The 25801-nt window shown below is 35.3% G+C and overlaps 1 protein-coding gene across 4 annotated transcripts in view; it reads left to right on the forward strand.

Moving 5' to 3' along the window:
- Oxsr1 (oxidative stress responsive kinase 1) overlaps positions 1 to 25801 on the forward strand; it is a 98539-nt gene that overhangs the window by 67279 nt on the left and 5459 nt on the right. For all 4 annotated transcript variants that reach the window (XM_040290020.2, XM_005317368.5, XM_078038132.1 and 1 more), the window contains 7 exons: positions 2755 to 2803; positions 3385 to 3450; positions 8701 to 8823; positions 17914 to 17949; positions 22437 to 22583; positions 23897 to 23961; positions 25706 to 25758. In XM_040290020.2, coding sequence (XP_040145954.1) covers positions 2755 to 2803; positions 3385 to 3450; positions 8701 to 8823; positions 17914 to 17949; positions 22437 to 22583; positions 23897 to 23961; positions 25706 to 25758 — 539 coding nt within the window. The remainder of the gene's footprint in view (positions 1 to 2754; positions 2804 to 3384; positions 3451 to 8700; positions 8824 to 17913; positions 17950 to 22436; positions 22584 to 23896; positions 23962 to 25705; positions 25759 to 25801) is intronic.

Genomic DNA, 25801 nt, shown 5'->3' on the forward strand with positions numbered 1-25801 from the left:
AAAACATCTCACATTCAGCCTCAGGGAACAGATTACTTACTAAGGAATAGCAGGTAGACTGGAAACCACTTCCCCTAAAGAGCCTGTAGAAAAGACAACTATTGGCTCAGCAAGTACCAGGCACTTTTATAAACATTTAGTGTATATCATCTCGTTTAATTCTCATGCCATCCATGACGATGGCACTCTTATTTTCTTTGTTTTACCAATAAAAAAACCTGAATCATAGGTTAAGTAACTTTGCCTGAAGTCACACATCTAATAATTGGTGGAGTTAGGATTTTGACCTCTGCAATCTGACTTCAGAGAGGCTGTTTTCAATCTCATTACACTTTATTGAGGAAATTGTTCAACATATAGCACAAAAAATGAATGGTATAAATATGAAAGAAAGATGAACATTCCAAGGGTGAGAAAATTCAGAGAGTGAGGGTGTGCTTATGCACATCTGTGGTCAGGTCGAATGTCTCTTGTCTGAAATGCCTGGGACCAGAGAGTTTTTGGATTTCAGAGTGTTTTTTTTTTTAAATTTTTAATATTTGCATTTTCCATAATGAGATATCTTAGATATGGGATCCAAGTCTAAACACAAAATTGTTTTTATTTCTTGCATAACATATACATAGCCTAAAGATTGTTTCATGCACAAAAGGCAATGTTGTTGATTTTGTGCATGAAACAGTTTCATGGCATGGAATTTTCTACTTGTGGCATTATGTTAGCACTCAAATTTTGGATTTTGGAGCATTTTAGATTTTTGAATTAGGGATGATTAACCTATATAAATAAACACACAAATATTTACATATACACATATATGAACTAGTCAGTAAAGACTAGAGAGAATGTAGGGGAAGCAATAGTCAAAGAAATAATGGCTGAACATTTTTTTATTATTAAACACTATAACCTCAGATTAAAGAACCACTTTCTCCAGGTTCCAGGCATTGTCTACCTTTTCCAGAGTTGCAAAACTTCTTATATTCACCTCAGAGAACACATTACCTACTGAGGAATAGCAGGTAGACTGAAAACCACTTCTCCGTAACAATAATTGAGGCCAGCATATAGTTAAATAATGCTGAGAGAAGTTAACTGTTAGCCCAGAATTCACCATCTAGTCTAACTAGTATTAAAGAGTGAGCATGAAGTGAAGATATTTTTCACACAAACATTGTTTTCCAATCACATCCTTTCACTTAACCCTTCAAAAGCTGTACTTTTTGAGCAGGGTGCAATGGTGCACACCTGCAATCCCAGATACAAAGGAGGATTATAAGTTTGGGATGACCCAGGGCAATTTAGCAACATCTTGTCTCAAGATTAAAAATTAAAAGGGCTGGGGATGCAACTCAATGGTAGAGTTCCCCTGGATTCAATCCCCAATACTGGTTAAAACTTTAAAAAGAAGGAAATGAACCTAGAAGAAAGAATAGTAAGGAGCCATCTTGGGCAAATTGTTGAAGCAATGAACTCTTTTTTTAAAAATATTTTTTAATATTTATGTTTTAGGTGTAAATGGACACAACACAATGCCTTTATTTTCTTTTTTTATGTGGTGCTGAGGATTGAACCCCGGGTCCCTCCCGTGCTATTCGAACACTCTACCGAACACTCTACCGCTGAGCCACAATCCCAAAAGTGCTGATACTAGGTTTTGTTCCAATACATTCTGCTTTTATTGTTTGTTAGGATTTTTAAACACCTCAGATACTCTAACACACAGCAGTGATTAAGAACTGCTGCTCAGGCTGGGGATGGTGCTTGCCTAGTGTGTGCTGAGGCCCTGTGTTTGATCTGCAGCATGCAAAAACAAAGAAACAACAACCCCCCACCCCCACCCCTTAGAGGCTTAACTAGGTAATATTGAACCTTAGATGAATTGTGATTTTTGTAGAATTACATGTTATGTGTGTGGCATAATCAGGTGTGGGTTTTTTAAGTGTAAAATTCTTTATTCTGAAATAATGTATTTTTAAAAGTTTTTAAATTTAATGATAAATTTAGTCAAAACTGTAAAAATATTGCTCACAGTTGAATTAAAAATTGACTTTGGTTAAATCTGGGGAATATACTTTACTTTTGGAATTTTCCGGTCTTCCTTCCCCTTCCGTCTCCTTTCTTCACTCCTCCTCTCTCTTTCTTTCTCATATTGAGATTGAAGTCAGCATCTGGACATGCTAGGCAAGTGCTTTACTAACTACTGAGCATGAATTCATCCCTGGCCCAAATCTTCAGATTTTTAAGGGAAATTGTGAAATCTGATTTTCAGAATCTAGTTGCTTTAAGTTGAAACTTGTCAGGCAGCCTTGTGACAAGAAGCAGAGTTTTTCCTTTCAGTAGGAAACCAATGCCTCGAGGACTAGCAAGTCTAGGAATGTAACTCACTTTCCTCTTTGTAATCTTAAATATGTTTTTATGCTTTGCTAAAAAATTAGAGTAAATAATTTCTCTTGGGAAATAATAATATTAAATAGTAAATATGTTGGAAGTGTTCTTCCAGAAACAACATTTCACTAATGAAATTTTCAAAGAATGTCTTAATTATTATCGAAACATTTCTATTTGAGTGTTTTATTCTACTTGATGTCTTATATCCAGGTTATCCTACTTTTGTTTTTTAGCAGGTTAAGGAAAGTGGAGCCTACTCAGTTTTTATTTTGTTGCTCAAAAAGTAATTTTCTCATTTTTGAAGATATAAACTCACATTGCACTTGAATTAACTGCAAAAACTTTTTTTTTCCTTGCTTTTAGACCAACAGCAGCAGAACTATTAAGGCACAAATTTTTCCAGAAAGCTAAGGTAGGATATTTTCTTTTGATTTTATATGTGTTTAAAAAAAAAAAGGTTTTTGCAGTTAATTCAAGTGCAATGTGAGTTTCTATTTCAAAATGAGAAAATTTAATTTTGAGCAAACCAAATAAAAACTGAGTAGGATTCCTATTTCCTTAAACCTGCTAAAAAAAAAGAATAACCTGTAAGAATCAGTAGAATAAACACTCAAAATAGAAATGTTTCGATAATAATTAAGACATTCTTTGAAAATTTAATTTTTTGCCATTATAATCTGTGAAAAACATTGAACTCTCATTTCAAGGTTTACTACTTAATTTGTGAATAATTTATTTCCCAGAGATAGTGGTATGTTATTATAGTTGGAAATTCAGGATCAACAAAGTTTGCCATATAATAAAGCAAACTTTCTATAATGGTTTATTCAATATATTGAAGCTCTGTCTCAGTTTCTAAAACCATGGCAGTAATGTACTATAGTAGTCTCATACTACTTCATAAGACATATTAATTGTGAACATTTCTTTGTCAATTTTATTGGTTCAACAAAAAATTTTTATAAAAAGAAAATACTTATTTTTCCCCTCCAGAATAAAGAATTTCTTCAAGAGAAAATATTGCAGAGAGCACCTACCATTTCTGAAAGAGCTAAAAAGGTAAATGGAGGATCTAATAAGTTTTCTTAGGAAATTTCTTAGAGTTGATTTATTTTTTATTTTGAAAGTAAATGTTAATTAATATTCTGTTAACTGAAGCAGGATTATTCATTTTCTCTCAACCTTTTCTAAAGCATTCTTTGGTATATTCATCCAACAAATATCATATACTAGGGCATTACTCTGCTATCTACTGGAATACAAAGGTATGCTGGACAGTAATCTGTGAGTTAATTCTGACCCCTGTTTAATCATGCTTTCCAGCTTCTTGAGTGAGTTGTGATTTTATGTAGCATTTATAGCTGCAGTACCTGCTAACTGCAAACTTTTTGTTGCTTTGACTGAAAGACCAAAAGAACCTTGATACATAAGTCATTTCTAAGAACTTTGGTCAGAATGTGAACATAGAAATGCATTAAGATCTCAGTTTGAACAAATGTGAGTTTTTCCTTCCAGTAGGGAAAAACCCTTTCTTCCTTTTCCCTTCTTTTCCTCAACACAGACTTATCCAGTCTAAAGGAAATGAGGCCAGCTGGCTTCTGCTGATGTTAGACTTGAGGGAGAAGGTAAAGAAAGGTATTGTACCTCATGGAGCATGGTGGTAGGATTGTCTGGGAAGTTCGAGTAAATCTAATAAGTGACTTATTCACCTCCATAGGTTTCAGTACTTGGGAATTCTGATGTTATTTAGAAAGTTTTTATTGATAAAGAATCAGAAAAGTATATTTAACACTTTGAAATGATATTCGTAGCACTGGTAGCACAATTAACTCGTCTCTACTTCATAGAGATATATCTTTTGCAGACTTAGATACTTAAATCTTGTTATTAAGGTTCCTTCCTGCTGGGTGTAAAATTAAGTGTAAAATCTGTAATCCCAGCAGCTCCAGAGGCTGAGGCAGGAGAATCATGAGTTCAAAGCCAGCCTCAGCAATTGAGTGAGGCCCTAAGTAATTTAGCAAGACTCTGTCTCTAAATAAAATATAAAAAGTGTTGGTGATATGGCTGAGTGGTTAAGTGCTCTTGGATTCAATTCCTGGTACCAACTAACCAATCAACAAATAGACAACCACTCAGGGTCCTTCTTTTCTTTACAAGGAGTTCTTGAGAAGTACCAGGTTACTATTTTCTAACTTTTAAATCTACATTTAAAGAGTTATACTACCTCTCTTCTGGAAAAATTTCCCCTCTTGCCTTAGGATCTTTTGACTTGCTATACTCTTCCCCGCCCCCCTTTTCAATGGTTATATCCATTGTTAACATCAGAATTACCTTGAGACTTAAAAAAAAAAAAGCATCATAAGTAGTGTAATGCCAAGCCAATTAAGTCATCTCTAGGAAATGGAATCTTGAAGATTACTCTTCATGGATAGTCACTTGGTCAGACACTCATGGCTCATTCTTCCATTTCATTCAGGTCTGTACTCAAGCTTCATTTCCTCAAAATAGTTTTTTCTGATTATCTTAAAATAGTTCCCTCCTATCACTTTCTGTTCTTTTATCCTACTTTATATATATATTTTTAAAGGACTTAATCGCCATCTGACATTTACTATCTTTCATTAGAATAAAAGTTTAATGAGATCAAAGACTTTTGTTTGTAGCTGTATCTTCAGTAGGCCTAGATCAGTTCCTGACACTTTGTAGATATCCAGTAAATAATTTGAATGCATATTAAAATCTTTATGCTTATAATTGTTTGCAATAAGCCCCAATTGAGAGAGATGTTTAATATCTTCAGTGTAATTTATTTAGGAAGACGGACCCTCAAAAAGATAGCACAGTGAATATCTACATTTATTCCCACTCTCTACTTAATAAAAGATATGTTAAGAAAATTAAAAGAAAATTCATAAACCCCAAACTGACAAAATATGAGAGAAATGAAGGCTGCAACCAAGTTTTCAAAATTATGATGTCAGTAAGCTAGTAGTAAGGGACTTGGCAAGTCAGAGGACTCCAATTGCTAAATCATCATTAAAGTTTTAGAACCTGCCTTACACAGCAATACCCCTAAACCTAGGTGCGGTAGCAATACCAGAGTATAAGTAGGGCCAAAAGCCAGAAGATTGGTTGACAGTTCCTGTCCCTCACTCCATGCTGTACACTAGGCATTATATTGAAGTTTATTCTGCAGAAAGATAAAAGAAATGGTATTTATACTAAAGGACACCAAGCATAGTTGAAGATAGAAATAACTTATTGAAAATGGATATTTCATTGAATGTGTACATACTGAATGTTAAAACTCTTCAGTCATATTGCTTTATTCAGTTACTTCAACATAACCATTTAAGCTTATTGTCCTTCAGACAGAATATTGGAAGATCTAATCAAGATCAATCCAACTAGCCCCAGAGGAAAAATTTAAAAGGTACAGATGTTTAGGGGTCTCCTGTGAAATGCCTACCCAGGTCTTTTTGCAGCAAAACTCATAGTCAGCAAATTTTACTCCCTTAAAAGCTTAGTGCTTCAAATTGAATTTTTAGTTTCTGGATCTTAATAGTGCAATAGTGCAGGCATCTAGGATCAAAGGGTATATGAGGAAAATTCTTTAAATAAAATCATAATTCTTCAGAGGTAAGAATTTGCCTTCATAAAACAAGAACATGATACTATTAAAAAAGAAGCATTTGTGCCAAGATAATTCAATGAGTAAAGAACAGTCTTCAACAGATGGTGCTGGGACAACTGAGAGAATGAGGTTGTATCCTTTCCTCTCACCATGCAAAAAAATTAGCTTAGATTAGATTGTAGACCTAAATGTAAGAGCTAAAGCTTTAACTCTTGAAAGAAAATACAATAGTCTTCTCACCTGCAGTTTTATTTTCCTTAGCTTTGGTTACCTATGATAAACAGTTACCTATGAAAATATTAAATGGAAAGTTCCAGAAATAATTCATAAGTTGAAAATTCTGCACAATAAAATCTTGCTTTGTCCTGCTCTGTCCCAGGTGTGAACCATCTCTTTGTTTAGCATATCCATGCTGTGTATGCTACCAGCCCATTAGTCACTCAGTAGCCATATCATTTATCAGATTGAACTATCGTGGTATTGCAGTTCTTGTGTTTAAGTAACCATTATTTTATTCAATAATATACCTAAAGCATAAGAATAATAATGCTGGCAATTTTATTGAGGAGTGTTGTTATAATTATTCTGTATTAGTATTAGTTATTATTAATCTAGTAATACAAAATTTTATAAATTAAACTGTCATAGGTATCTTTATAGGAAAAAACAGTATATATAGGATTAGGTACTATCTTTGGTTTCAAGAATCCACTGGGGGTATTGGATTGTATTTACTAGGGAAGGAGAGACTTGTTCATAGGAATAAACCTTTGGGACCTTCCTTGAATTAGGCAAAGCTTTCTAAGCTATGACACCAAAAATACAATAAAAGAAAATAATTGATAAGTTGACTTCATCAGAATGAAAAACTTTTGTGCTTCAGTAGATACCATCAAGAAAGTGAAAAGAAACTTACCAAGTGGGAGAAAATATTTCTAAACTATAATGTGAAATGGGACTTGAATCAGAACTTTATAGAGAACTCCTTCAATTCAATAATGAAAAGACAACTCAGTTGAAAAAAATGGGCAAAGGATTTGGGTAGAAACCTCTTCAAAGAAGATATACAAATGGCTGATAAACACGTTAAAAGATGCTCAGTATCATTTGCCATCAGAGAAGTGCAAATTAAAATAACAGTAATATACTTTACACCAACTAATAATGGCTATCGTTAAAAAAAAAGTAACAACTGTGGGTAAAGAAGTGAAGAAACTGGAATCCTTATACATTGCTGATGGGCATGTAAAATGAGCAGCAGTTTTGAAAATAGCCTCGGGGTTCCTGAAATGGCCAGAGTTATTATATAACCCAGCACTTCTACTCCTAGGCATACCCAAGAGAATTGAAAACATATGTACACACAAAAATGTGCATAAGTGCTCATAGCAACATTATTTATAGTAACTGAAAAATGGACACAAATGTCCATCAACTGATGAATGAATACATAAAATATGGTATGTCCATACAATGGGATATTATTCAGGAATAAAAATAATGAAGTACAGATGGTGTTCAATTTAGGATTTTTTTCAACTTTGTGATTGTGCTTAAGTAATAGTAAGCACAATGGTTTTCAGTAGAAACATACCGTGATTTTGAAATTTGATCTTTTTCTGCACTAGCAATATTTGTATAGTACTCTCTTAAGATGCTGGGCACAGGGTGGTGGGGGAGGGTGGGGGATATGTCACAAGAAAGATCAGGAATCACAATAACCTCAGTAAGCCAGAGTGTAGTAGAACAGTTCAAAATTTGGAGGAAGAAAATATTTCTAACTCAGATTCCTTTTCTCTACCAAATCGTGAATGAAATGTGGGAATACAGACAGAATATGTTTAGAAATGCCTGACTTTAATAAATGTGGAGGAAGCACTTAAACTAAAAAGAGGGCAGTTGTATGACCCAGGAAGCACAATCCTCTGCCTTGTGGTAGAGCACCATCTGAATTAACCCTGATGTGAAACTAGGCTGGCTGGAACAGATGGAGTGAGAGGAGATTTACCCAGCTGAAAGAGTAGATATTAACTTCAAGGAAAACAAGATACGCAGCAAAGAGAGCTAATCGTAATTTGTAGTAAGGCTCAAAAGTGATATCATGTATGTATAATCATGTGATGTAAATACCAAATATTGATCTAACCAAGATTAGAGCGTAACTTGAAAAAAGAGTACGGAGTTGATGAAAATTGTCATCTTCCATAGTGGGACGTTCCATAGATAATTCCTAAAACCAAAAAAGTAGTAATGTGATTCATTATTTTAAAATAATAAGCTAAAATGAGTTGAAAGTAAACTATTTTCAAGTATAATTTTGATTTAAGAAATTGAAAAAATAAAAGAATACTCTTTATCTTGGTTTTATTTTTGAGATCCAAAACATTTTATTTCTTAACTGTCTCAGGACATTAACACATTAGTCAGATTCGAAGAGGCATAGAAAATGTTTTCATGTTGTTTGGGCTCAGTATAGAAGGTTGTGACTAAAGACTGATAAGTGGAGATTGTGAATAGAGAGCAAGTAAGGTTTGGAGGGTATGAACTTACGAGGGAATACTTACTCAAAAGGAAAATAATTATTCATTTAGCAGGTTGAAATGATTGAGGTGGGGTGTGGTTGTGTTTTCTGCTTAGTAAATGTTATACAATCCACATCTGTTTCTAATGAGCAGGTTCGGAGAGTACCAGGTTCCAGTGGCCGTCTTCACAAAACAGAGGATGGAGGCTGGGAATGGAGTGATGATGAATTTGATGAAGAAAGCGAAGAAGGAAAAGCGGCAATTTCACAACTCAGGGCAAGTCTTGTATTTAACTGTATGTGGTTATTGTTCAGCCTAACCAGCTAAAATGTAGAGTACGAGTGTTAACTGGCCGCATTTCTTTGAAAAACTTAGCAGGTGTCTAATTCATTCTGCATGGAAAATTGGACTTGGTACATCTGTTTGAATATGATAATATTTAGACTATTTAAACAGGACCCAAATTAATCTGGGCATAGTGATGCACACCTGTGATCCCAGTGACCAGAGCTAACCTCAGCAATTTAAAACAAACAAAACAACCAAAAAATAACCAAACCCAAATTTAGAGATGAAAACTATGTTTGAGATGAAAAAATACAGTAGGTAGGATTAATGGCTAATTAGACATTGCAGAAGAGAATAGTGAACTTGAAGGCCTGCCAATTAAAAAAAAAAAGAAAAGAAAAGAAAAGAAAAAAAACTTTGTCCCTGAAGCCTGTATCCTTCTGCCAATGTACTGTTCTTTAGTTGGTGTCCTGGATTATCTGGGGTGTGTGTGTGTGTGTGTGTGTGTGTGTGTGTGTGTGTGTGTGTGTGTGTGTATTAGTTTTTGTTAGAAGCATCAAAGACAAAGGCCTTCCTTTTAGTTTGTTTGTTTCATAATTCTTACTTAAAGTTAGTTAATGCCTCAAGTTGATTGTGGGGACTCATTCCCAAGAACAGAAGTTTGTGTAAAGGTAAGTGTCATACCCTTGCCTGCTCGATCTTTTTTGTGAGATGAATATTGGAATAGTGGTAATACCACTGCTTACTTTCAGGATCTACTCTACTGTGAATACTTACCACTCTGTTATCAACCTTCAGTATTTGTTGAACTTGTTTATCAATTGAAGTCTTGGAGTCTAGTCCTTTTGCTGAGTTATTTGTTGACTTTGCCAATGAAAATTGGCAAAACTTAATTAAGCTCTAAGCTTGGAAAAGCTCTGTAAAAGATAAGAATTGTAAACATTAGTTACATGTAATTGAATTTATTATTTAACAAATGTGAGATCATGGCATCCTTTTTTCCTTATCTTTTCATGTGACTCCTCTCTGGTCACATTGATGCTTTTGTGTAATGTTATGTTAAAGCTTCTAATAGAACCTAGAGCTACATGAATATTGTAGTTCTTCCTCCCTGTGAAAGAGATGATGTCTTTATTTTCCCTCTAACAAATATTTAGAAAGATAAATTGTAGCTTTTCACTCTCTGATTATTACCTGCTATCTATCAGAAAGAGAAATTTCGTACTTCTAAATTAGTTACACTAGCATTTTCATAACCTAACACACTAGTGTTTAAATATCATAGAAAATTATGGGCTTATCTACTGAATAAGTAAATTTATGTTCAACATTTCTTATGATGTATTTATAGATGTTTTTGAGACCATGAATTCTAAGAAAATGAATCTTTTAAAACTAAGTTGAACTATATTAAGAAGATAATATACCATGATAGAAGCTGAAAATGTAGCTGAGTGGTAGAGTTTTTAACCTAGCATGTATGAGGCCCTGGGTTCAATCCCTAGCAGGGAGGGGGAAAAAAAAGAATATACTATGATCTGATGGGGACAATGATGGTTCGGTGTTAAGAAAACTTTTAATATTAATAGGTCTAAGAAGGCAAAAAGTCATATTGTTATTTTCGTAAATTTTTATTTTGTCGAAGCCATTGACAAAGCTCACGTTCAAAATAAGGATTCATATAGATCTAGATTTCCACTTATTACTTTCCTTATTCCCAGAGGACATCCCTTAATGTATGTGTGCATATGTATGTGGGGGTTGGGGTAGGGGGGTGGATCTGCTGGTGAGGATTTTTTTAAGGTTTTGTTACTGAAAACATCTTTCATTTACCTTTATTAAAAAAAAAAAGTGGGTTTGCAGATTGTAGAATTCTTGATTGACAGCTTTTTCTTCCAGTATTTTTTCAATCAACAAATATTTATTATACCATACATCAGATCCTCTTATGCCACAGTCTGGCTGGGCACAATCAGGAGCCACTTGTCAAAAGAAACTAACTTTATTTTTAGAACCACACACACCAAACAAAACAGCTCCTCAGGAAAAACCCTCAGAGCCCAACTGCCACCACCTGCTTCCCACAAGCCTCTCCCAAAACCACAAGCCTCTTCACCTCCCACAATCCTCCTGCTCTTGAGGCCGATTGGCTGGGTCTCGTGGACGGAGCCAAAAAAAGTCCCCCAATGAGCAGCTCCATAGTCTGAAAGGACAGGGAAACAGCCCAGTGAGCATCACCGCAGAGGAGCCAATGAGCTAGAAGTTGCTGGGGCCGCTGTGAGCCAATCATCAACTGGCAGTCTGAAAGTTTGCTGGGGCCCCTTTGGCTGTGGCTCTCAACATCTCCCCGTCTCTGTTTAAACAACAAGCATGTGGCTTAGGGACCGTGCCTGCCTTAGGTTGTCCAATACTACGTATGGTCCTTACCCGTTATCGGATGAGTTGACCTCAAGGCGTCAGCCTCCTGTCTTAGGTTGGTACCATTGCAATTGGATCGTCACTGACTACCGGTCCAGTATACAGCCACACTTGTGGATAGGTCTTTGTACCAGTGGGGGGGTGAGGTTCTTTGCCTCACCTCTGTTAGCCCCCAAATTTTAGCTGAACGACCATGACAAGCAGAAGGGAGGAAGATTCACCAAGCCAATTGATGGCTCCTTTTGGAAAAATTGTACCACCGATGACATCATCAGCAAAAATACCCCAACACTACCACAAGTCGCTGCACCAACAGATAGTTCACAATGCATGTAAGTGATACATAGTCCGGGCAAGTTCTGCAAGCAGTTCAGTGATGGCTATTGCAGAAGCTGTAGATTGGTTTTATCTTTGTCTTCACCAGCACTGGGATGAAGATAGGAATTCTGGCAATAATGGCTAAAGAAAAACTTATGTAACATTCCAGAAGGCACTAAAAGAAAACAATTTTCTTAACAATTTACATTGTCTTCACCGGCACTGGGATGAAGATACATCCACTGTGAGCCAATCATCAGCTGGCAGTCTGAAAGTTTGCTGGGCCCTCTTCGGCTGTGGCTCTCAACACTTTTACAGGTTATTTATTGTTATACCATGTATCAGATACTCTTACAAGTTTTTGAGTATCAAATATAGTCTTAATTCTTGCTATCAATGTCCTCCTAGTTGACAGAGGAAGCAAGTATAGGAAGAGATAAATGTCTTTATAGAGTATTTGTTCCTTTTCTATTTAATTTTGTATTTTATGTGGCAAATTTTTTTTAAGAGAGAGGGAGAGAGAGAGAGAGAGAATTTTAAAATGTATTTTTTAGTTTTCGGCGGACACAACATCTTTGTTTTATATGTGGTGCTGAGGATCGAACCCTGGCCACACGCATGCCAGGCGAGTGCGCCACCACTTGAGCCACATCCCCAGCCCTTATGTGGCAATTTTTTAATGTTTGTTGTATTGTGTTGTGAAAACTTACAACTAAAAACTTTAAAATATATTAATATGTTGCCTCTGATCTCACTATAAACTATGTTTATAATCAAGTCTTTCTAATTTTATTGTGATTTAGAAATATGTATTTTATTGAGACATAATTATACCTCTTATGGAGTATAGTACAGTATGTGTATACAGTGTATAATGGTTAAATAAGAATACAGGCACTTCCATCTCCTCAAATATTAATCATTTTTATATACTGGGAACTTTCTTCTAGTTATTTTAAAATACATCATTTGTATTCAGTATTTTAAAGATTTTTTTCACTATTTTTTATCTTCCATGTTTCCACTAAGAAATTTGGCTACACTCCTCTCTCTCTCTCTCTTTTAAATATTTATTAGTCATCGATGTGGTGCTGAGAATTGAACCTAGTGCCTCACACATGCCAGGCAAGCACTCTACCATTGAGCCACAACCCCAACCCCTCTTTTTATTTTTTTTAAATAATGTATCTTTTTTTTTTCCAGGCTGCTTTGAAGATTTTTTTTTCTTTTAAATGGCTTTGAGCAATTTGATTACAATATGCTACATGTATTTTTCTTCATGTTTCTTGTGCTTGGGCTTTGTTGAGTTTCTTGGATCTGTGGATTTATAAGTTTTTGTCAGGTTTGGAAATTTTTCAGCATTATATCTTCAAATAATTTTTCTTCTAATAACATGTTTATTAAGCTGGTCAAAGTAGTATCAGAGCTCATTAATTGTCTTTTTATTTTTTAAAGATTCTTCTTTTGACTGGGGTTGTGGTTCAGTGGTAGAGTGCTTGCCTGGCACATGTGAGACCTTGGTTTCAATCCTTAGCACCACATAAAAATAAAGATATTATATCCATCTACAACTAATTTTTTTTTAATTTTTCATAGTTTCTATGCTATCCTTCAAGTTCATGTATATTTTCTTCTGTAATTTCTAATCTGCTACTAATTTTATTCAGTCTATATTGCAGGTGTTCTAATTGTCTAGAAGTTTATTTTTTTATCTTATATCTTCCACATTTCTACCTTTTAAAGATATGTAATACATTTATAATAACTATTTTAACGGGTTTTCCTTCTAATTCTAACATCCATGTCAGTTCTGGATTGATTTTACTTTTTTTATAACTCTATTCATATTGGTACAGGAGTGTTTTCCTACATCTTCATACCTGGTGATAAATTTTGACTGACTGCCAAGCATTGTGAATTTTACCTTGTCACATGGCACTCATTTTGTATTCTGGTAGATCTTCTTGAGCTATATTCTAGATTATACAGTAAAGTAAGTTGAAAATATGTTTTTCCCCAGTCTCAGGTTGTTTTCTCACATATATGCATTGATAAATGTTCTGCTAAATATTAAAAAGGAATCCTCTGCAGATCTCTAGGGTTCTCTCATTATGTAGCTCTTTCTTCCCTAGTACTCTGTCTTATTATCTTATCTGTCTTGGCCTCCTTGGATTTGTAGCTCTGTTTCTTCTATTCATGCAGTTAATTGGATTCCACCTAGGTTCGCCTTCCCTGTGCCACAGCATCCAAAAAACTCTCAAGGTGGTTCCCGTGTTTCAGGGATCACACTCTTTCTTTGTTTTTCAGTATTTTGAAAACATTATTGTTTTTCTTTGCTTTGCTCTTCTTTGTTTCCTTTCTCTTTTTTTTTTTTTTTTTTTGGTTATTGTCTCAGACAGAAGGGTAAATCTAGCCCCTTGTTACCTATTGTTGACAGAGCTGGAGCCTACAATTGTATTTTAAGGGAATATGAAACTACTGAAGAGATACAAAAACAACTAATCCAGGTAATTTAGGGACATGGTAATTGACTATCTTCTTTCAGTCGTAGAGTTGGTAGAGGAGAGGGAAAACTTCAGATAAATCATAAACTCCTTTTATTATGATTTTTTTCATATTTGTACATGCAAAGCAGTTCTGAAACTCTTTTGTATAATGAGGTTAAGCAAATGAGTAAATGTCTTAATGTTCTTGGGAGCCAAGATTCTAACTATGAAAGAAGAAGAGACGTACTGTAAGGGGGGGTCCGGCGGAGCGTCGGAGGGAGAGACCACACAAGAGACTTACTCCATGCAATTGGCAAAAGGGGATTTATTGGGGATCCATTCCAGCGCGCTGGGGCTCCGTGCTTACCCAAGAAGGGAGAGCAGCCCAGAGCCCAGAGCAAAGGTCAAGCAGAGCTTAAGTACACTTTTTGGATAGGGCGGTGGGCTTTGCATACATCAGAACACATCATCATGAGGCGCAGTGAAATTGAACAACAACTCTGAGGCACATTCATTGGCGGGAACAGGTGTGGGGGGGCTGTGATTGGTCATTCGTAAGCGGGTTACACATTCAAACTGATTGGTTTGGGCCCTGTGACAACTGCACAGGGCCCTAGGCTAAATGGCCAGTAGGGCGTTGTTTTAACTATCTCAGGAATCTGGGTGTAACAGAGGAATTTAATAATACCTAATCTTTTACATTCAAGCTTTCCAGCTTAGAAACTTTACCCTTTCAGTACAAATGTCAAATAGGCAAAGTGAGAAAGGATTCTGTGGAGGTGGATTTGAATCGTAGGCATTGGTGTGGATTCAGGCTTGTGAAGTGTGTGTGTGATCTGAATGTGTATATGCACATGTATGTACGTAAGTATGTATATGCTTGAATGTATTTTCAACCTTTGTCTATTGAAAGGCCTAGAAACAAAGATGCCACAATAACAATGAGCACACCTTATGTCCAGATAATTTTCTCTAATATCATTCCCCACTAAAAGAACTGGGCTCTTAGAAAAATGAGTGGTTCCAGGACAGGGAAAATACGAATATCTTTTTATACCAGTTTAAAAAAAAAAAAGTCTGAGGGAATAAATGATGCAGTAATCAGCTTGAAGCAGTGTGGTACAATTTAACCATTCAAATAATTTCTTTAAAAATAGGAATCTTTGAGTCTGTACCAATTATAAATAGATACATAAACCAATGAGGAGAAAGATGTTTTTTCATTACACTGAACTGCCAAGTGCTGTCTGGTAAATGTGGAGACGAGAATTAGAGGTAGAAGAATTGTTATTTTATAGCCATTGTCATTGGATCAGGGAAGAATCATCAAATACAGGGGGAAGTTTTGAGGAGCAGGATATTTTTAAGATTACCTTTTAGTTGCTAGATAAAGAAAAAATCATAGTTACTATCTACTGGAGAATTTCGAAAACTCTTTGGCCAGGTGATTAAATTAATCTTCACTGGTGGGGGCAGTTGAAGATTTCATACCCTATGAACGACACATCACTATGCAGATTTCCAACTGGAAGTTCATGTAAGTCTAATCATGAAGAGACAGTAGACAAATCCCAAATAAATAATATTCTGTTAAAGTAGTGGTATGGTAGTGTGTACTATATTCTTTAAAAATGTTAATATTCCAGATTTTAAAAATCTAAAGAAACGGTGACAATGTAATTAATACATGATCCTAGACCTCATCCTAAACTGGAAGAAAATCACAAGATTAAAGGAGCATAAGGGTCTGCTGGCATTTGGATTGTGGATAGTAAATTAGATAAAAGTATGGTATCTTTGTTAAATTTACTGAAGTTAAAAAACTGTACTGTGAAACTTTTTAAGAAAATGTCTCTGTTCTTAGGAAACACATTCTCTTAAGTGATAAACCATGGTATATGCAGCTTATTCTCACATGGTACAGGAAAAGTGATTTAAATATCTATTATGCACCCAAACTTTACATGGTGAAAAAAAAAAGCATCTTTTGTATTGTTATTATTGTAGCATCTTTTCTGTAAAAGAAAGAGAAATAAAACTTGGAATTATTTCCCAGTACAGAATCCTCTGCCCCAGTAGTATTGAGGATTGAACCCAGGGCTTGGCTCACATTAAGCAAACGCTCTATCTCTAGGGTATACCCTGTTCCCTGCTGTCCCCGGAGCCCTCAAATAGAGAAGTGTTTTAAAAAGGGTTTTGGTCGGCCCCTTACTTGCTGTGATAACTTTAGCTATTATCTGAACCTTGATTTTACTTAATACAATGGTGATGAAAATTATAAAACCTAAATTGGCCTTTCAAGTAGCCTGGCTAAATCCATAGTTGGTAGGATTTGCCATACATTAATATTTGTGTAGAGGTAAGTTCTTTTTGAAATGACAACGTCTGGATCCCAGAATCATTTCCAGCTGTTATGGTTTACTAAATAAACAGCTCAGGTTTTCATGTGGCAGATTGTAATTGGTTATTTTCAAATAAATATTAACCTGTACCAGGTAGGTACCTGACATCTCACCTTAATTTGTATTAAGATATTAATTTTTTTCTTCTAGCCATTTTTATTTTCAGACAACCCACATTTATTTATGTACCAGATCTCTAAATATCTAGCAATAAGAGTAAGGGGTAGTAGGAGGCATCCCCTCCTCCTTACTTTCTCTCTCTCTCCCTGCCCCCTCCTCCTCTCTTTTTTAATAATACTGGTGATGGAACCCAGAGCAGCTCTCCCAAGTTCTTTCTCTCTCTCTCTCTCTTTTTTTTTTTTTTTTTTTTGGAGACAGGTCCTCATTAAATTGCCTAGGCTGGCCCCAAACTTGCTATCCTTCTGCCTGAACCTCCTGCATTGCTGGGATTACAGGGATATGCCACCATGACCAGCCTCTCCTTACTTTTTAAAAATTATTATTGTAATTGACAAAATTATGGGATACAGGATGATAATTAGATCTATGTGTTTCGAGTATAATGATCAAATCATTAACATTTCATTTTCTTAAGCATTTCTTTTTCAAATTTTTGATTAACATACTACTTGTGTATATTTATAGGGTGCAGTACAGTATTTCAATACATGTGTATTACATATATTGATTAAATCAGGATGGTTAATGTTTCTGTCTCCTCATCGGTCCTTTGTGTTTCAAGCTTTCAAGCTCTTCTAGTATTATTGCTTATTGTGAACCTTAGCCACTCTACTGTTTTGTATAACACTAGACTTTAATACTTCTCTTTACTTGTGTTTGGGTAACTTGATCCAGTATCCCTCTATCTGCTGCCTCCATACTACCACAACTTTCCTAATTTCTAGTCATTACTATTATATATATATATATATATATATTCCAGTCGAATTATTTTGTAGGTAGTAGATTCTTGAAAAGTAACTTTCAGGTCATTGTTCTGTAATTTTATTTCAAGAATTTTCTCCATTAGAGTCCTCAATCACTTGTCTCAAATCTGTGCTTTGAGAGTGTGTTGGATAGCTGGCCTGAGGTTTATTTGGTCTAGAATTTTAGGCACACAGTATTTTCATATTTCTTTGAATGTGACCTCCCTACTGCCTGAGAACTAATGACAGTCCCCATCATCTCTTCACTTATATAGCTGAAACTGTAAAAAATTTTAAATACAGTAAGTATATTGATACATTTATTATAGGCTAATTAGACAAAGAATACAATTGTATCATAGCAGTTTTCTTTTTTTCAGAAGACTCACTGTAGTAACTTATAAGTTAATTTATGAATCAGAATGAAGTAAAATTGGCTTGCATTCAACATTACTTGAAGTTACCTGGAACTGACTATAAGTAAACTAAGTCTGAGTTAACAAACATCCTTTTCTGTATTTCTTCTAGTCTCCTCGAGTGAAAGAATCATTAACAAATTCTGAGGTAAGTAATTGCAATTATTAAATCCTTGTTGTTTTACATATGCTTCTGTTTTGTTTTTAAAAGTCTTTATATGTGTGCCTAAATGGGAATGAGCCTTTATACCAGTTACATTTTAAAAGTTGGTTTAAGAGCCTGGAATGTTGGTCCTTGCTTGCTTAACTTCGTGATTTGCTTTTTTGGTTTGCGCTGCTTGAAGTGGGAAGCAATCTTTATGCATTACTCTGCCCAGGAATTTGTTATACATATTTTAAAGTTTTTTCAGCTTTTTCTCTTGTCGGGTAAATTGTATTTTCTGTAGTTTGTTTCAGTGTAATAGGAAATATTACTAAACAGAATCCAGTTAGGTTGGCTTTCCTTCTTTCACTACTTGAGAAAAATAATTTCATGGATCCATTCTGTACATATTCTTCCTCTGGCAGCATCTTCCATTCTGAGCTCAGTATCTGGTTTAAAGGCAAGTGTATCTCTTAAACAATTTTCCCACTTCATTTGTGTACATACCACGCAATTTGTATGTACAATTATATACATGATTCATGTACATAGAACTTTAGAGTTTAGAAATGAGCCAGTGCAGTGGCACATACCTTTACTCCCAGCTACTTGGGAGGCTGAGGCAGAAGCATAACCAGTTAAAAGCCAGCCTCTTTGAGTGCCGGGAATGTAGCTCAGTGGTAAAGCACCCTGGATTCAAGCCCTAGTACAAAGAAAATAAATTCTCTACCTTAATATATGTATTTTTGTTATACTTCAGTTTTTTATTAGAGCATTATAGTTGGGCTCATCTTGACAAATTTGTACATGCATGATCTTCCTATTGATCTTCTTTCGCTCATCTATTTTTGATTGGTTCTTTATACTTATACATAAAAGTGAAATTCCCTGTGGTATATGTGTATATGCACATAGTTCAATTTAAAAAAAAAATCATTCTGCATTTCCTCTCCTTTCCCATCCCTCCTCTCTGCCACTTAATCTTGTTCTTCTGCTCTACTGATCTTCCCTGTGACTTTATGAAATCCTGTCCTCTCCTCCTTCTTTCTATTATTTTGCTCTAGCTTGCACGTGGGAGAGAAAACATTTGTCCCTGATTTTCTGAGACTGTCTTATTTGACTTAGCATAATGTTCTCCATTTCCATCCAGTTATCAACAAATGCCATAATTTCATTCTTTTTATGACTCAGTAAAACTACATTGTGTTTGTGTGTGTGTGTGTATACTCGTATACACATTTCCTCCCTTCGTCTATTGATGGGCATCTGGGTTAATTACATAATTTGGCTATTGTGAATTGTGCTGCTATATTGCTATTGCATGCTGATTTTAATTCTTTTGGACAAATATCAAGGAATGGAATAGCTGGGTCATTATGGTGGTTTCATTCCTGGTTTTTGAGGAATCTCCATACTGCTTTCTACAGTGCAGTAGTATGCAGTTCCATCAGCAGTGTACAAGTCTGTACCTCAGGTACATTAGTAGAATTGTATGTCCTTGACCCTTGAAATTATGCATGGTCATGTCAATTCTTTTGACCAATGTAAAGTTAGCAGAAGAGTCACTCTGTGATTCTGTGTTTCCTTAATCCTGCTGCCATAATCTGCATCCTTGACTGAATGAAGGGATGAACTCATGCTGGTCAGAGATATACTTGAAGTATGTGTAAGAAATAATAAAAAGTAAAGTTAAAAATAATGTTCTTTTAATCTACTGATGTTTTAGAATTATTTGTTACTTCTAATTAAGCCAAACTTGATAATTTCTCAGAAATTGAATGAAAAGGTATTTTATAGATTATTATAGTTTTTCTTTTTAGTGTTCTTCTTGTGCTTTTGCAAAATAACTTCTCCATGTGAATTCTCACTGATATTCTTATACTCATTACATTGTTTTTTAACTTAATTATGACAAAATTTATATGACATAAAGTTTACTGTCTTAATCATTTTTAGTTTGGTAGCATTAAATATAGTCATGCTGGAATACAACCATCACTACCATCTAAAGAACTTTAAAATCTTCCCAAACTAAAATTCTATCCATTGAATAGTAATTCTCCATTTTCTTCCATATTTGTCCTGGCAGCCACCCTTCTACTTCCTGTCTCTGTAAATTTAACTACTCTGGTATTTCATATAAGTGGATTCATACAGTGTTTGTCTTTTTCTGACTGGTTTATTTCACTTAGCACAGTGTCCTCTGGGTTCATCCATGTTATAACATATGTCAGAATGTCTTTCCATATTAAGGCCAAATATTACTGCATTGTATGTATATACTGTTTTGTTTATTCATCTTTTAGTGAACACTTGAACCTCTCTGTCTTTTGGCTGTTGTGCATAATGGTGCTATGAACATGGGTATACAAATATCTGTTCAAAACTTTGCTTTTAATTCTTTTGGGTATACATCTAGAAATAGAATTGCTGGATCATGAGGTAATTCTATGTTTTAATTTTTTAAGGAACAACCATACTATTTTTCATTAGAACTTCCACCATTTCACATTTCCACTAACAGTGCACTGGGATCCCAGTTTCTGTACATCTTCTTATTGCTTTGTTATATGTATCCTTTTTGTCTTTATTATAGATAAACATACATGTACATACACTTTGGAAGCTAACCTTTTGAAATAGTACATTTTCAAAAGTAATCTTTTTAACTATAATTATCAACGTATTTTACAAATTAATGGGCTTCACTGTAATTTTTACATACATGCATAATTGTGCTTTGATCATACCTAACTTTCCTTCCGTCATCCTTGCCTTTCTTTCCACTCTACCTCCCTTGCACCTCTACTTCCCCTTCCCTTCCCTGAAAATCCCCCTTCTACTTTGAGGCCAACTAATATTAATGTGCTATATTTCTGTCAAACTCTGAAACCAGTGAAGAACTTTTTGCTTCCTCTTATGTATGAAATTAAATGATATAAAATTTTACTTCTGATCTCATTTATTTTACTTTTATCAGCTACTAGACCTCTGTTGTTGCCTTTTGAAAGTTTTTACTCTTTCATTTCTAAATTTTGGTCATTGCCATTGGTACTTTTCCCTAACTTGTAATTTTTAATTTTGTCTTATTCAACAACAGTTTTTTCCCAAAATTGCATAATCAAAATTTATGAAATAATTCAAAATGCAAGATAATTTATATCGTGTCTATTTGTTATAAAGCTTCACACCCATTTTTGAAATATATTTTTAGATATGTTAAGGAATCATTGGTTGATTATCTTTTTTTATATGTAATAAAAGTCCCCGGGTCATAACCCATTTTATTTTGCTGTATCAAAATACCTAAAGCTGGATAATTTGTAAAGAAAAGAGATTTAATTAGCTCATGATTTCAGAGGCTAAAAGTTAAAGATGATGTGGCCCCCTTTGGTGGGCCTCTGGTGAGGGCCTTCTGGCTGTATTGTAGCATGGCAGATGGCATCAATGGTAGAAACATGGAGTATATATGAGAGATCACATAGCAAGAGACCTGGAGGGGTCAGGCTGTCTCTTTTATAACAGCACACTCTGAACGAAGCTAACCCACTCCAACAGGACCAGCATCAATCCCTTCACAAGGGTGGACATGATTCAGTTACCTCTCACTAGGCCCCTCCTCCTAAAGGTTCCACCCCTTTTCATACTACTGTATTGAGGAATTCAGTTAAATCGAAGCACCATGTGTAAAAAAATGTAGCTTCAATAATTTCTTTCAGAAACACTATACATACTTTATATATAAATACTTTACCTACTTAACTTTTTATTTTGGAGAAGCTGTTTTGCTGTGTGAAGGGGATGAAGTAAATGTGGTTAAAAATAAATATGATAGAGGCTGGGATTGTAGCTCAGCAGTGGAGTGCTCGCCTAGCACGTTCGAGGCCCTGGATTTGATCATCAGCACCAAATAAAAATAAATAAATAAAATAAAGGCATTGTGACCAACTACACCTAGAAAATAACTTTTTACTTTATAACTATTTCAAACTATTTTGAAAAAATAAAAAAATTAGTAAATATAATACAAAGTGAAAAAAGCTACACAAAACACTGTTAGATGCTCCATTTACACAAAATGCCCAAAAAAGGCAAATTTACAGAGACTGAAAGTAGATCAGTGGTTATGAAGGGCTGGATGTGGAAGCAAGAATTTACTAAAAGGGTTTGTGAACCTTTGGGGGGTGATAAAGGGTTCCAAAACTGCATTTGGTGATGGTTGTATAGTTCTTTAAACTGTGCAAATACCCTTGAATTATACACTTAAAATGGGTGAAGCTAAAAGCACGTAAATTGTATCAAAAGTCGGTAAAAAACTAAAATGCCTAAAAATATTTGACTTCTGTTTGATATGTATATTTAGAGAAGTGTTGTCAAGTCAGTACATCATAAAAATTGCTTTGAAAATGTCACCCTGTAAGGCTCTGTTTGTCAGTAAACCTGCTTCTCTTTCCAATCAAGTTAACAGCACTGTATGCATGGTTTCATTATAGCTCTTTTCAACAACTGATCCCATGGGTACTTTGCTCCAAGTTCCAGAACAGATTTCTGCTCATCTACCTCAGCCAGCTGGACAGATGTCTACCCAGCCAACTCAAGTCTCTCTCCCACCACCTGCAGAGCCAGCAAAAACAGCTCAGGTAAAGCAGGGATGTCTTCTAATGGCCACCTAGTACTGGTAGATTAGAAAAGCAGATATTTATGTGAAATAGCCTAATGTGCTCAGGTTGTTGTCCTAGTAGATTTTGGAAGAAGTTAGAAATTATGTCTTCATAGTTTTGAATATTCACCTGAAGGTAAGAGAGTTCATAAGGATCTTAAGCAACAATAAGTTAAGTTTGAAAAGTTTTGAAACATCAGAATTCTTTGGCTAATTTCTTATTGGCTGTGTGTTAGATCATTATTAACTTAAGATTGCAAATGATGGCATTCATGGTGGGGCTAGGAGAATCATCTGCTTTACTGTTTTCTTTTGCTCATTTTTGTTTGTATCATTTATTAGTATTTTTATAGCCCGTGGTTTTTCTAAATTATTCTTTTTAAAATACAAATTTGTGAGAGTTGATTTTATTAAAACTAAGTGATGTATAAACTCAAATAAAGTACACACAAACTTCATTAAATTGTATTTATCTGAAAGCAGCTGAATGAGGTCCTCCCTGTGAATCCCAGTATGCTGTGTAACTCCCATGCTCCCTTCAGGAAATTCTGATAGTACATATGTGACCTTATGCTATATTGCTAAAGTAAGGGTTTTGTGTCGATTTATTGTTAGAAGTTGTCCCCCACCCCCAGTAGTTTAGGTGAAAAAGAAATGAAAGTTGTGATTTCTCCTTTTGTAGCACCATGTATCATGTGTTCTGGCTTTGAAGAACAGTGCACTGGGCATGTCTAGTTAATCATGGAGATAACTTCTTTTAACCTTTCATCCTTCCAGCTTTCCATTTCTGCCATCATAGGGGGAAAAAAGTTCTAATGATTAGAATTATTTTACAAGTAACTTAGAGTTTATGTCTGCCATTAAACAGGAGATAGCTAAATAGTTTTCAGAGAGATTAGTTTAACTATAGAAAGACCTGGAACACTTCGGTTGAATGATCCCTGAGGGGCAACTGATTTAGGCCCTACTTGTGTGTTGCCAAATGGTACAGGCGCAGATTTTTAAAAAAATGATAAACCTAATTTTTCACCTTTGTATAGGGGAACAGGGGCAAGAAAAATATAAAATATATGGAATTTCATCTGGGTTTGAAAATTATTTAATTATGTTTGATACAGGTTGATATTTAGCTTTTGTTGCTGCTGTGGAGTGCCTGTCCTGCCACAGCAGGGAATGAATGTCTTAGGGAGCAGGATGACCTCAGCTGGAGAGGAAGAGAATTGCTGCCAGTGGATGATTCCTCCATGCTTAACATTCACAGGCAATGACTTTATACTTTTCAATGCATTTTAGGCTTTGTCTTCAGGAGCAGGTTCACAAGAAACCAAGGTCCCAATCAGTCTAGTACTAAGATTAAGGTAAGAGGATATTTTCTGTTTTGTGAGTTCCCTGTAGGTGTTGAATAATCTGTGCTGAGAATAGCTAAAGCCATGATTGTGTCCCCCCAGCATCAGTAGGTGTTAATTTGCTGGTGTATTATTTTCTTAGAAGTAACAGCAAAGTGTGAGGACCTGGCAGTTAGCAGTTGCTGTGACTAACTGATGCACATACCCTCCTAGTTTGTCTATTAATAGTGACAAATGTGTACATTTGCAGCATAGTTTGAATTAGAAAGTATAGTCTGTAGTTGAGAATGTTTTAGGGGAGGAGTACTCACTGGCTTATCTGAAGTTTAGTGACTACATAAGCATTATGGACTCTGGGATTGACTAACTCAGAAGGGGAGTGCTTTGTGATTGGTAGAGCAAATAAAGATGAAAAGGAAAACCTCTAAGTATATTCCTAGTTTGTTTCTCTGTTATATGGCAAATGTTGGTAGTTCTGGTGGGGATGTATAGAGTGGTCCTAGCAGGCTGCTCAGCAGTAAGTGCCCTGGGTAGCAATCTGTTCATTTTAAACACCCCTCAACCCCTAACCCCTCACCTTCTGCCAGGGGATTAAGAACTCTGGATTAGGATTCCAAAGTTTTCATGTCAAAATAGCTATTACTGTTATATTGTTCCAGTTAGGTCTCTTTCTACTCATAAATGTATTTGAAAAAATTAGTATTGAAAAAATGTCATGTGAGACAGCCCAAACCCTCTTTAACTATTAATAACATTTTTAAAAAGAGTCCCACTGATTACTATTAACTAACCCCACTTCTGCTTCTGAATTCTTAGTTGTCTTCCCAATAGGATCATAATAGAGTTAGAAGCAGATAGAATTCTTTAGAGAACTTTTAACGACTAATGTTCCAGACTGTTTTGGGAAGTTAAATATCATGTTGTTTGTGCTTACCGTGCCAGTTAAATCAGTAAACTGGTGCTGAACATTTCTATCTTAATTTATTCAGCTGCCAGAAAGAATAGACTAAGAAATTATGTATTAAGAACAGACTATGTTGGGCCTTGTTGGCACACACCCTCAATCCCAGCAGCTTGGGAGGCTGCAGCAAGAATATCTCCGAGAGCCTCACATTTGGTGAAGGCCTTGGTGCTGTTTGATCCCATGGTGGAAGAACAAGATAGCAAGTGGCAGCCAAACTCACTTTTATGACAGATTCACTCATGATAATGAATCCACTCCTGCTTTAACAACATTGATCAATCTTATGAGGGCAGTGATTCAGGAGGCGGAGGCAAGAGGATCACAAGTTCAAGGCCAGTCTTATCAACTTATCGAGGCCCTAAGCAACTTAGTGAGACCATGTCTTAAAACCCCAATACCAAGAACAGAAAAAGAAAAAGGGAAAAAAAACAAAACAAAACCCAGTGCATTGGTAATTAAGTTTTCAGCATGTGAACTTTGTGGGACTTATTCACACCATAACATCATCTTAGAAGAAATACGGTAGGAGTGGACATATAAGAATCTCCCCCAAAGTATGAGATTTTTATGTTCTTCAATGGGAGATGTAAATTCAAAGGCTTAGGACAATTAGAGTATAATTCTGAATTGTTGGCTCTGAGCCCTGAAGTGTCAGCACACCAGGACAAATCATATAACTTGTGGGAACAGACTAATCTTTCCAAGGCACAGCTTTCCTGATATATATTGGCAGACTCTTATGCATAAATTCACAAATTCTTATTTTATTTAATTCTGTTTTTTCCCCCACAGGAATTCCAAAAAAGAACTAAATGATATTCGATTTGAATTTACTCCTGGGAGAGGTGAGGCATCAAAACCATTAAAAACAGATTAACTTCTAATGTG

This window comes from Ictidomys tridecemlineatus, chromosome 2, assembly GCF_052094955.1.
Source record: "Ictidomys tridecemlineatus isolate mIctTri1 chromosome 2, mIctTri1.hap1, whole genome shotgun sequence".
In the NCBI taxonomy this organism is placed as follows: Eukaryota; Metazoa; Chordata; class Mammalia; order Rodentia; family Sciuridae; genus Ictidomys; species Ictidomys tridecemlineatus.